Source organism: Callionymus lyra, chromosome 5 (genome assembly GCF_982586985.1).
Source record: "Callionymus lyra chromosome 5, fCalLyr1.hap1.1, whole genome shotgun sequence".
NCBI classification, from domain to species: domain Eukaryota; kingdom Metazoa; phylum Chordata; class Actinopteri; order Syngnathiformes; family Callionymidae; genus Callionymus; species Callionymus lyra.
Genome location: NC_141822.1, coordinates 26,507,018 through 26,521,005, shown reverse-complemented (window position 1 = coordinate 26,521,005; position 13,988 = coordinate 26,507,018). Strand labels below are relative to the sequence as shown.

General features: G+C 36.2%; 1 protein-coding gene across 1 annotated transcript in view; it reads left to right on the top strand.

The window, feature by feature from the left end:
* The first annotated feature begins 1,719 nt into the window (after positions 1-1,719).
* LOC148080111 (gamma-aminobutyric acid receptor subunit gamma-3-like) overlaps positions 1,720-13,988 on the top strand; it is a 91,749-nt gene continuing 79,480 nt past the window's right edge. The window contains exons 1-2 of the mRNA XM_087791663.1: positions 1,720-2,181; positions 2,457-2,611. Of these exons, the coding sequence (XP_087647789.1) occupies positions 2,126-2,181; positions 2,457-2,611 (211 nt within the window). The 5' untranslated portion in view covers positions 1,720-2,125. The remainder of the gene's footprint in view (positions 2,182-2,456; positions 2,612-13,988) is intronic.

The following is a 13,988-nucleotide window of genomic DNA, read 5'->3' as shown; positions in this document are numbered from 1 at the left end:
TAACTATATGCCTTTGTGGGAGTCCGTCCTTACCACGTCTGTCCAGACACTGCTTTGGCCTTACACCTGTTAAAGAGATCAGCTTTAGTTCTCTCCACCCATCCTGGGCGGCCCTTAAACAAAGCACCTTACTCCAGTTTAAGCCACCGCTGGCCAGCTGACAAATGCTCCCTTTTCCTACTTCCTGTCTGGACATCTGCGGCTGCTGTGCGGAAAACATTTGGGACTGATTTTGTTGTACTTTATCCAAAGCTGGTGGGCAGTGAGGCAGACCCCTGTACTGGAGGATCTGACACACCAGCAGCAGCTTAACAGACTTAATAAGTTGTCTAGCTCACTGAGGCAACACAGGGTGAGAGGCTTTGTTCTCCTGACAAACATTCAGTTCATTATTTAGGATAAATCGCACCAATAAAGCAGTAAAGCCATTTTATCTGAGTTTCTTTCTGTGTATTTCTTTATGTATATCTAAAATGAAAGCAACAGAAATACATGGTTATATTTTATATTACAAATTTATAAATATAAATGTATGTGACACAATGACACTTGAGTATAAGCAATACAGGTTTTATTTTCATTAATTAAATCTGTATAAAATGGCAAATTTTTAATTAATTATTTCACTCCAGAGATCTCATGAGTGATAGGATAATCTCATCAATTCGCAGAGGTCAACGAATTAATTTACTGGTTGCAACAGCACAGAGGATATTCTGCAGGTTACCAAATACCACCGGAAGGTGGCAGTAATGCATCTCAACTGTGACTTGCTGTGGATGGACGACACAGCTTCACAAATAACTTGGCGATGGTAGGAGGGAGGGGTGCGTCTGCTGTGGCGTGTCAATGGGCGTCACGCCCACCATTGAGAAAATATACAACACAAAATAATATTTAGAATTTACACATAATGGAGCTACAGCAAATGCACCTGCCACAAAATATATGAAGAGGAAAAAACACATTTTCAAAATAAATCCGTTTACTGTTGAAGAGTAAAGAAGTCTGGGTTCCTGCCTGTTTTTTATGGTTTTGACTAATGTTTATTGTCTTCAATAAATATTAGGCTTTTAAAAAAAAAGTTATAATTTACAAGGGTTATGTTTTTATTATTGTTATATTGTATATTATAAATAATAATGAGAGTAGTTAAAAATACAGTTTAAATGATGAAATATACATAACTTAAAATAATAAATTAAATTGAAACTTGACTTAATAAAAGTACTAGACTTCATAACTAAAAGTAAACAAAATGTGTTTTTTTTCCCACAGTCATTCGTACACAGAAGTGAAAGCATTTATGTATGTATACATTTTAATCTTGTTCATTGTGTAATTGAAGTTGTAATTTCCAAAAAGGTCAGTGAATAAAGATATCTAACTAAATATTTAATTGTTTAATTGTTTACCAGTAATGTAATTGAGATTGAAATAGCACTTTTGAGCATTTAGTTCAGACAGTTTAAGTTTATTAACTGCTATTACCTACAATTGGTGATGAGAAATATATATATCACAATGATTTAAACGTTTTTTTCCAATTTGACAGCATCACCAATAAGTGACTTAACTTCCTAGGATATGTGGTGAAAGTTGTGACGTAATGTTTTTTTAATGTAAACGCACACCAGTATGCTGTGCGTCTCATGCGTAGTCGCGCGCGCAACCACGGCTCTCCTCTCCCAGGTTCACCAGCATCATCATCATCATCATCATCATCATCATCATCATCTTCATCCTCTTCATCATCTTCATCAGAGCCCGCTCAGGCGTCAGATGGAGGAGGGCGCTGCTGGTCCAGGCTCCCGCCGATCTGACTCCCTGCGCTTTGCCGATCACCCTCATTGATCGTCGGTGAGCCCCCCCTCCCCAAAAAAAGGAAAGTCCCCCACCCTCCCCCACCCCACCTTTCCTCAAACCTCACCCACCTCCGCGCCGAGGCACCGCGGGTGACACGGAGGAAAGTGTGTGCGTGGGCGGATGAGGAAGTTCAGAGCCAGGAATTGATGGTCACCCACCTACTGTACGGACTTGAACGCAACACCCGCCGCAGAAGCGCCAGGGTCTCCATCCAGCCTCCCCCGAAGACAGGCTCCTTCAGGCGATCCGCGTTTATAAAATGACAATCAAGTTTGGAGTCACCCTCTTGTTACTTCTGCTCGTCCACGGAGCTCGGTGAGTCCTTGTTTTTTTTCCCACCTTTTTAAAGTTGATTTTTTGTTGCGACATATTTTGTATCTTTTTTTGGGGGGAGGGGGGGGGGGTTCCCCCATTTAAGATGTAACATCAAATCACCTGTCAATCAATTATTGATCACCTCAGCCGAAAGTTCTCACGACATTGCTCAACCCTTTTTTTTTGGTTGGATGACACCCCCTTCCTTCTCCACCACACCTGTCTCACTCTCCACTCACCTGTCCCACCCCCCCCTCCTCCTCCTCCCCATGTAGCCCCGATTATCTGGAATATGGCGACGAGGAGGATCTCCACGACGATGGTGTCAACCAGATGCGGGTGCCGAGCAGGTCTCACCAGGAAGAAGCCACGCTTATTCTCAACAACTTGCTCAAGGAATACGACAAAACGCTGCGTCCAGATATTGGAGGTAATATTTCCAAGTTCCTCTCAAGTTTGTGTGCTTGGGTTCATAGTTGGAATTCATTCTAGATGACGTTTGTATTGATGGTAGTTTGGCATTAGTAGTTGAAAGTATTCTCACATAGCTTCACACTATAGAATGACCTAACTTTTATATTTGGCATCACATTAGGTAATTTGTTTTGTCATTTTGGTGACCATGTTGAATGCAGTACAGTAATTTGACTTTGCTACTTTTAAGTGCAGTGTAGCTATATGTGAATGAAATGTTTTTTTCTCTCCAGAAATGAAGTGCTATTCATGGTTTGTTTTGTTTTCCTAAGTTACATGCAAAACTGGCTTGTTTCACTGCCGTGATTGTAATAGAAATAATACATCAGATATATTATGTATGAACGTGTGAAAGTTTTAATATGTAAAAAGAGTTGCTATAATATGTGAAACATTGACACTAATTTTCTTTTAATAACCAAGAAATGAGAACCATTTCACAGGAAATGACTTAAGTTTTGGGTTACTGTAAATTATATTATTTCAATAACATGCAGTAAATGACTTACGATTTAAGAATGAAGATTTTTTTGTTTGGGCGATGAAACACAGCAACAGCCTGTAGAGCACAGAGTATGCATGAAGTAGAACTTTTAATTAAATTAGAACCATATGAATCCATATCAAGTTAAATAAGAAACTGTCCATAATACCCACTCTTAAATGTATATATATATATATAAAACAATGGAAAGACCATATTTAAAATTTATAAAACGTATTTTTCAATACTCTTTTTTTGTGTTGACGCATTTCAAAAGCTCACCAGCTGTGTTGTGCCGGGGGATTCGGTTCATTATGTTGGCTTCTTCCGCTTGTGTCCTGCCAAACATTCCCCTGTTGAAAAGTATAAAATACACAGTACAGTTTCAATAGCAGTTTCTACAGTTATTACAGTAAGCAGTATCCTATTTTTAGAGCTCAGTATGTTCAATTTCAATAGAATATCTGGTCAAAGCAATTGATTAAGGAGCAGAAATCCAAAACAAAATATGCTACAATGAGATTTAATCATTTGTTTGTTGATTTATCTTTTCCTGAAACTGATTTTTTCCATTTTGCCTATAACTATCTCCATAATTCAGAAAAAGAACACATTTTATCGACATGGGCTGCTTTAAACGATTGGACAATATTTACTGTATTATACATCTCAAAGGTTAATAAACTTTTAATTATATTTGTAGTTGATATTTTAATTGAGAGGCAGCAATCGTGGTTTAAAAAATACAGTCAAAAGTGTTCCAACTCAGAAATAAGTTGAAGCTTCTTCCCTAACAAAAAAGGCTGTTTTAAAAGGGAAGCCATTTTATGTTACCGAACCAGTAAATTGCAACTTAAGGTGTTGCTATAGCAACATTTTTTTTTGGTACATCTATTAACAAATTTCGTAAATTAATTCACACAGACACACAATCACACATGGCTATGAATAGAGTTGGTTTCTTTGGTGAGATGTAACACAAAGTAGGACCTTGGCTGTTCTACCTTATGAGAAAGACCTGTTCTTTGTATGGCTTAAAAAAAATCAATCTCTATTTGATTTAAATAGAACATTAACTATATGCTATTGTTGAATTGACTGAACTGTGACAGGTACATTAAGCTTTTGCACAAATTTCCTTGGCTCAAAAAGATTTTTGAACACCACACAAATGTATTTTTATTCAGTTATCCGTTTTTTCCACCACCAAGATCTTGTATTGATGATGTAGGAGTGCAATGATTTTTAACAAATCCCAAAGTCTATGAAAGGGATTTGTGTCTAGACTATGTTCTGACCATTCGATGTCTGAAAGAACTTCCTGAGCTTGAAAGAAATAATAATACACAATTACTGCTTCCTCTGTAACTAGTCACTGATGAGGGATCCACGTTCCAAGTTGCCACGCTGCACTGAAAGCTAAATATGAGTAAACGTTAACATTAATCATGGATAGTATGGATTTTACTATCAATACAATGCAAGGTTAGGGAAACACTGGCTGAGATTAATTCAGTGTATTTGATAACCTCTTCTTTGTGAACAAAATCCAATGTCTCTACTTTCACAACTCTGTTTTGTAGGGCGTTCTTTACTCAATCACAGTACTGTGGTCGAAATTTTGGAACCCGAAATATTCTCTCTCAGCTTACTCGGAACAAAATGTGGGTGTTGTTTAAATTGTTCATGTTCAAGTGCTCATGGCATATATATATATATTTATTTGAATGAATGAATGGATGAATGAATGAATGAATATTGTTTATCCTCCCAAAAGAGAAAAGCGTCAGAAGCAGAAGCTTATCTAGTCCCGCCCCCATGACCCTCGGAATGAGATAATAATCATCATCATATCTCATACTTGCGCTTATTTCACTTCGGCATGACAGATTCTAGTTAGGTATGACACTTTGACATAACATGTCACAACAATAGATTTCACAATTGGTCTGATCGACAGGGACCTAAAGTCCAGTCTACTTATTATATGTTGGATGGTATAAGAGACATTTTTCTTTTATTCGTCCATTTCTTCTGCATCTTTCTCAGTGCTCAACTTTGACCATATCCTCCCGAATTTTTGGCTACGTCAGCTCACATCCAGGCCACGTGCTCGCGAATTGTGGAGATGTCAGAGCACATCCCGACCACAGCTCTCCGAGTAGTTGCGTTGTCCGCCCTCGCGCCGGTTTTTGCACGTTACAAGGGAGGGTTTAATTTGCGTCCTTGTACATCATTTTGTACAGTGCGATAATTTACCAAGTCATGTAGTTTAAGATTGTTGGATTTGATATATATCTGATTTGTGTGTGCCCTGTAGCTGGCCTAATGTAAGGTTATCAAAGATCTTTTTTAAAGTATTAGCAAGGAGTGTGTGTTCCAACTCAACATTTCATCAATAATAACTCCCAGTACTTTATTCTCACTGACCCTTTCAATATTCACTCCATTTACTGGAATGTTGACAGTTTTGTTGCAGCCTTTTTTCCTGTATAGCATGTATTTAGTTTTTCCTAGATTTAATGATAATTTGTTTATATTAAACCGCACATGAAGCTTAGCCATTTCCTGATTTACTGTTTCCAGGAGTTGTTTCAAGGTACTCCCAGAACAGAAAATATTGGTATCATCCGCAAATTGTATTAATTTCAGAATGTTTGAGACTTTGTATGTATCATTTATGTATAGTATAAACAGTTTTGGCCCCAGAATCTCTTGTCTAAGTAGCTCCTGACCCAAAAATTCCTATTGAGGGGAAGTTTTTGGTCGATGGCATCGGTATAATTTCCACAGATTCAGTTACAGCTAAGGAAGTCGAGTGATTCCTTCTGATTACATACTGAGTATCAGTGGCAGTATTGAGATTGGTCTGTAGCTGGTAAACTCATGTTTATCCCATTCTTGAACAGGAAAGATGACCATAAATGAACTGTGGCACTTTTTATCACATTTAATCCTTACTTTCCAACACTTGGTGCAACAGTGCAACAATAAAAAATAATTATAAATAGCAGGTTGCTTGATAATGGCCACTTAGCTGACCATGTGAAATTTACGAGTTGTCTAAGCAATAAAAGTGATATAGTTATGGACCCCTATGAGGCGCATCTTATACTCAACGAATGTGAAACTGTTGCTGGAGATTGCTTTGTTGTGTGAGTATTCAGACCTAAAGTTTTGGTCATTGTTATTATTTTGTTCCTGTGAAGAACTAATTTGTTTTTCATTTGGCTCAGAGCATTGAAAGGTAATAATAAATAAAGTTCATGTGCTGTAATTTTACTTAACTGCTTAACAGTCTTCATTTAAAGTGACATAAGCTAAAGAAAAAAAACATGACAAATTTGCCTTTAACCTATTTACAAGTTGCTGTCTTCCATTGATGTTATAATCATGGAATACCTAATGAAAAACAAGCGATTAAGATGTTCGCCTTAAAATATTGAATATTTAGTATTTATATTTATATTTCAATTAAATATGTTGCATATGTTGGCATAAGGTGGCAGTATTAATCCCCCTTTAAAATCATGCATTTTTTTGGCTCAGTTAACCAAATATATAAAGGCTAAAATAACCATATTTATTCACACTGGATTTAGTAATTAGTCATAGTTACTGGCAGATACACCTCCAAAGACAGCACCTACAGAGTCAGACCAGTAAGTGGCTTATGCCCCTCATACAACAACCTTGCTGACACACAGCACTGCTCAACGTCCGTATCAGCAAACCTGACATCCCAGAATCCCTGTGTTTGTGCAAACAGTCAGTTGTCCTCAAATGATCCCTTGGGTGAGAATGCAGGATGTTATGGTCCTGGACTGCCCCACGATAATTGGTATCAGAGGAGTCGTACAGGATATCGGGAACAAGCTACATTTGAAACCTGCATCTACACTGTCGGATGGGAAAGATGGTCTCACAATATAGTGCAATATAGACAATCTAGACAAAACTATAATTGATCTCTTCTCCAGTGATAACGAAGATATTTTAAAATGTGCCTCTTTAATCCAGAGACACATCATTGTCTGTCTTCTGGAATGGGTATCAGCTGTGTGATGATGTATCATGACGCAGTGTCTTCATTTTGAAAGACCACTAGATGGCACTCTCTGCATTACAATATTTGGCTCTGATCCACGAACTCAATAAAATCTGGCATCATTGTTAAATTAAATTAAATTGGCCTTTCCGAATTAAAGAACTGCATTGTGATACAGCAACAAGATGCTGTAATATCCCATGATGGTCAATACTCAAGAACACCAGCACATCTGTATCTTTATCTTCCAATAAGTATTTTTTATTTTAGAGAAGTGTTGAATTTGTAACTGTGGCCCTGAAGACTTATCACATCACAGTGGATTTATATTCAACAATGAGGTCCAAGGACAGCCAATAGTTGTTAAGACTTAGGTCATTTCAACATCTCATAGTGGGCGTGCTTCACTACTTTTGTCATTCAGGAAAAAACAAAACATGTCAAAAGTGTTTCTTATTAAAAGATGTGGAATCAGACAGCATACATATTCAGACCCAAAACATAGTTCGAAACTATCTTATCAAATCATCTGATCTTTACAAAGGAAAGAGTGACTTGAAAGAGGCTGTATAAAAATCATCTTTTTGGATCAATGACTTAAAAATCCTACCTCCAATTGAACAAATAAGAAGGGAAAAGAAAATGCAGGATTAAAAACATAAAACCAATCCAAACATCTTCTTTAACTAGAAAAATGCATTTCCAGATGAAAATTTAGTGTGAATGGTGACCCTGCTTTGCTGTGGAAGTAGTAGTGGAATTAGTAGTAAAGGTAGTATTAGTAGTAGAAGTAGTAGTGGAAGTATTAGTCGAATTAGTAATTAAAGTAGAAGATGCAATTAGTAGTAAAATTAGAAGTAGTAGAAAGGTAACAGTAGTAGTAGAATTAGTAGTAACAGTAGAAGTAGTAGTAGTATTATTAGTAGTATTAGTAGTAGTGGAAGTAGTAAACGTAGAAGTAGTAGGTCAAAGTGGAAGGAGTTGTAACATGAGTTAAAGATTTTCCCCATTGAAATGAATGGGGTAGAAAAAGAGGAATAAAAGAGTGGAAGCGATAAAAGAAAGCTAGAACATAGCCTGCATTTCGAAAAAGAGCTGACTTGATAAAAGTTTGAACTATTCAAATCGGATAAAATTTGTTGGAGGAGAAGGGGCACAAAGTTTAGTTCAGAAGAAAACAGGATCTCAATTGTGTGAACGCTTCCCAGCATTCACACAAAAAGACCAACAGGCGAGATATTTTTTAACCCTTGCGTTATCTTGGGGAGACCCGAAGGCCTAAAAACAACTTACTTAATTACTTAATTGGGTTGCATTTAATTGTTCAGCTTACACAAATACATTACCACAGTTGCTTATGGACAGCTGTACTGACTGTATTGACATTTAGAAGGATGTAAGTTATATGTTTAAATAAGCTCAAGCACAGCTACACTGGGGTGAAGCATAGCAACAGTGAAATATATGGCAACAATGCCAAGTGTGCTGTGCAATCAAGAGCTTCAGGTACTAAAAGGTCAATTGTCCTTCCAGAGGCGAAGAAAACAAGTCGGTTCTAATCAACAGTTGCTACTCTTCATCAAGAGCTGTGCAAGCTCTCCAAGTTAAGGTACACACTCGTCCGTGGAGTCGCACTTAAAGTGAATGATTTCAAGTGTTCTTTGAAGGAATCAATGTGTTGCGTGTTTGTTTGCGAAACTTGTGACCATTAAATGAAGGCTCTGTTTTTAAGGACCGAATTGTTGCAAGCTAATGTCTGTTCATTTTACACTATCTACATTACTTATAAGGGACCTGCATCTATCTATTGTGGTTATTAATTGGTTTCTCTCATTTTTATTTCATATATTTATGATATGACATAATTTGCACATTTTGTATCTACTTTTTTGGTTATCTTCTGATATTTACTTATAACAACATCATGAGGTAGATTACATTAGATCCAAGTTCCTCCAGATGACCTTGTCGTTCATTCTTTATTTAAATCTCATCTTTTTAGGTTCATAGTTTTTTAATTTTTTAAAACCATGTTTTTGCTCTGTTTTGTATACATCTTACATGTGCAGCACAATCACTTGTTGTAAACCATTTTCATATGTAATCTGAAAAATGTAAAAACAATGTTCAGCTCTAATTAGAAAATATGAATCTATTATAAAACAATATTTAACTATAAAGAAACTATTTTCACCTGCATTCGCACCTCTTTGAACTGAAATGAAACGATTTTCGATTTGTAATCAAATGACTTTCAACTGAAATGAAACAATTTTCAACAGGAATTTAATGATTTTTAACAGTAATGAAACCATTTTAAACTGTAATCAAACAAATTTCAACTGGAATCAAACAAATTTCAACTGAAATTAAACATTTCCGACTGTTATAAAATTACTTTCAACTGAAATTAAATAATTTTCAACAGGAATTAAATGATTTTCAAATGTAATTAAACCATTTTCAACTGTAATTAAACCATTTTCAACTGGAATTAAATGATTTTCAACTGGAATTAAACCATTTTCAACTGGAATTAAATGATTTTCAACTGGAATTAAACCATTTTCTACTGTAATCAAATCATGTACTGAGTGTAATCCAAGAATAATCAGCCAAAGTCAGGTAATCAGACATTTTCCAACCAAAATCAAACAGTTTTAAACTGTAATGAGAACATATTCGGCTGTAACCAAACAATTTTCAACAGTAATCAGACAATTTAAAAATAATCAAACAAGATGGGTTTTAGAGATCAGAAGGGCATGAGGATGCAGTGTTTCACTAAAATTCTCCGCACACTGTAATAAAACTATTGAAAACCCTCTTTGAAAGACACAGACTGTTGTTGCATTTTAGTTTTGCATTAAGGTGCTTGTCAACAAGTGGTACATGAATACTGGAGCACTAATCTCCTCGACCACTGAGTTATTGAATATCTAATTTACATATAGATGACATGTTTTAATAAAGGGAAGACCCTCACTTCGTGTAAGGTGAAATATAGATGCTTGCACACACACATGGGATCGCCAGAGTACTGCTGGTCGGAACTACTTCGCTTTCCTGTACATGTATAAGCAATCAGCAGAGCATGTCTTGTTACGTAAAAAAACAATCATCCACATGCCTATAAATTATTTGACAAATTTATTTCCTATACAACTAATTTTTGTCCAAGTAAGCACAGATGGTAGTGCTTTCAAATATTCAAATATGCAGAATACATAGAGAAACCTGGATTCAAAATGGAAATGTAGGATACGTGTGGATAAAACAAATTATTCCATGGACAGAGAACCATCATTTTAGAATATTTATGTAGTTAAAATGTATGTATTGAATAATACATACGAATAAAGTGAATCATCTGCTAGAGTTTTGCAACAACTGTGGCATTTAAGTATTAGTCTTAGTTCTGAATGTATGAATTTAATTGATTAAGGAGATTTCGGTGCAAATGGGGACATGGCTTAATCATTATGTGATCTTTTTGGGATCATTTTCCTGATCGTCATTGACTAGTTTTTCAGTGCTGAAGATAATCTTTGGGAGTGTGTTAGTACTGGCTTTTGTTGCCAAAGGGGATTCCCTATCAGTGTGAAGGACTCTGATGCACTGCAATCTTTGATGGAAAAAAAAATCTCTTGCTGATGGATTTGGACTGAAACTCCCTGATATAACAGTGTGTTTGCAGCCAAATTTAACAAATGAGCTGTTTGGTGGTATCGCTCTCAGTTTCTGAACAGCATGTTTCGTCTCCGTGGTTCACGCTTGATAAGCTTCGGAAAGGGAGAGAATTTCCAATCATACTTTTTTCTTTGTCTACAAATTTGTTTACTTGAATTGGTTTCACTGATTGTTGAGGACCTAATAGTTTTTTCTGTACGCAAACCATTTGATGTTCTAATTGAGTTCTCAGTTTGAGCAGAAGATCATTATTCCAAATATGAATATTTATTGGAGGATTATCGCTGTATCATACGATGAAAATCTGTCGTTGATGACAACAATATGTCCCGCCGCGTGGCAAGAACATTGTACTTGCTAATTATTCAACTAAAATTGGGACTCATTTTAAGAAAATAACGGCTTGTATTCTCCTGAATACCAATATAAATCCGTTTTTTGAATGCCTGGAAAAGAGTTTGATTGTTGTTGTTAGCCTTTTTGTTAATAAAGTAGTTTGTTTTTATCATGATGGTTTCCTGCATCTAAACCATTTTAATGTTTGGAGTGAAACCTGTATCTAAGGAAAGTAATTGATGAACAAATATTTAAAGATTTATACATTCATTTTCATTCTGACCACATAAGTAATATATATATATATCCAATAAGATATTTGCATTACATCTTAATTTTCCCAGCTATTACAAGGGGTTATTATAAATGACTGTGGCAACGATATCATAGACAAGTGGGTTGAGAAGGATTTGAGTCTTGAGCCGCCAGCCCTCGGGTCTCCGCACACTTTGCTGGTTTACGTTGCATTTAAGGACATTCCAGCTCAGCCTCTATAATTAACGATGAAATCTTGATGAGATCGAGTTGACGAACCTTGCTGTTATTCTTGAAATGTTAATGTCTTCCCAGGACAGTGTGTGAAAGCCAGTAACACGGCATCGTGCTCTGAAGTGCCAAAAAACACACTCTCCCACACACACACGCATGCGGAGATACACCGGATCACACACTATGAGATGACAGCGAGTAAAGACAGATCTGGGACATTTAAGTTCTTATATGAAAAGAAAAGGCAAGTTCAGTCGAGATCTGCTGAGATGAATCTTGGCTGCTCACACACACTCTCACACAAGCAATTAAACCACTCCGTCCCCTTTCTTAGCTTCATTTAAATCGCCCCTCTCCTGCGGTTGTTTGTAATTTTCAATTGCTTTGATTAAATTGCGTCTTTTTATTTCTATATTGTTTCACTCTTTTATCAAGAACTCACAGATTCTTAGTCTCTATATTGGTTCTATGCAATCCATCAATGGAATACCAGGCGTCATAGAAATACGTCATGTACTGTATGATGTGAAATACTGTGTTTGTCGTAAAATAAATGGATATATTTAAATTTTCATGTAGGTTTTCTTTCCATTCATGCTCACTTTCACTTCACCAGATCAAGATGCCGTCCCCCTAAAATCTTCACTGAGATGAAGAGTCTATTAGACCGTAAGATCGGGCTGACTCACACACATAAAGATGGACACACAGACTTGCTATCCATATCTATAAAGGGCACTTGAGTCACCCTGGTTATCCTCTCATGGGTACTACAGGGGTCCTTCTTGGAAAATGAAATGTGTGTCCGGAATATTCTGATTTTGCTTTTACGCCTTCATTATTAGTGCTTTAATGACACAAATAGGGTTTAATTTGACCAAGGAAGGTTTAAAACTAAGTAAGAGCTATGTGGCTAAAAGAGTTAACAAGTTACAGCCTTTTAAAGAACGCCTTCTCTTGGCCCATCGCAGGTTCCATCATTTTTCGTAATCTGCTGGTCAGCTGAAAATGTCACTACCACCCTCTTAAGTCCATGTGAGGATGTGGAGCAACGGGAGAATACAATATTTTAAAACTAAATTGTATGGCCTTTGCAAACTGCAGGTTGTTCAGCTAGTTTTTAGTATACAGTATATATGCATTTCCATGGTTTTTAGCTTGCACTTTTGTTCTGACATTGTAAAAGGGTAACTTAAATTTAGGAGATCACTAATTATTTTTTAAAGATAAACTTAATTTAAAAAAACATTACTTTTCTTGATGTCAAATATAAAAGATTCGCCACTTTACTTACTTTAGTCTCAGCAAAATCAGTAGAAAAAACATCAATAGCCCAAGATGAGACACAACAGGCTGATTATCTGGCTGCTAGTGTTTGTTTTCATGCCGTCTCCTCTAGTTTCATGAAGTCAGCACCGAGCCTAATCTTCATATAAATTGGGTGACTGGTCCACTTGAAGGAGAAGACACCCATATCCCCCTTTCCCTCCCCTCTGAGATGAACAAGTGTTGTGCCTCACTTTAAGTGATAAATGGCAGCTCACCTCCCATGAAGATGAGAGTCCTTTTGTGTCGCAATTCTTCTGGAGGAGTGTTTTCCGTGCTCTTATAAGACACCAAACAATGGCTCTTGGCTGAAGAACAAAATAATTACTATACTTATTTATCTATGTACAACGTTAACATTACTAGAATAACTTTCTTTTTGTTCTGAAAAAAAAACAATCATCAACCACAATAAAAAGCATTGACTAAAAGCTTTTTTACTTTAAATAGAAAATATGTTTTTTTCCTGTAGCTGCATTCTAAACTATAAAGTGTTCACGTTAGCTTTCTGGGGGAAATTCTAATAATTCATTCTTTTTTATTTGCTTTTTGTTGGTGTAAATATTTTTTAAACTGTAACTATGTTGAAGAAATCAAATAAAAATAAAAAAAATACGAATAAAAAAACGAAAAACAATAAATATTTTTTCTCATTTGTGTGCTGAATCCTAGCAGAAATGAAGCAGTCGATTCTGATTGGTTAACACTAGGATGTTAACCAATTATCTGTCTCGATTAAGACCTGATCAGGACATCATGAATCTGTGACAGATAGTTCTACTGTACGTAGACCAGACGAAAACAAAAAACCCCCAACATTCCCAACCAATGTCATCTCATCAGAGTGATAAGAGGGGGATATTTAAATGGCAGCTAAGAGAGACACTGGGCAAGTTTGATCATCTGGCCTTTATAAAGGTTTTTTGCTGGAAAAATTACAAATAATTATTTTCTTGAAAG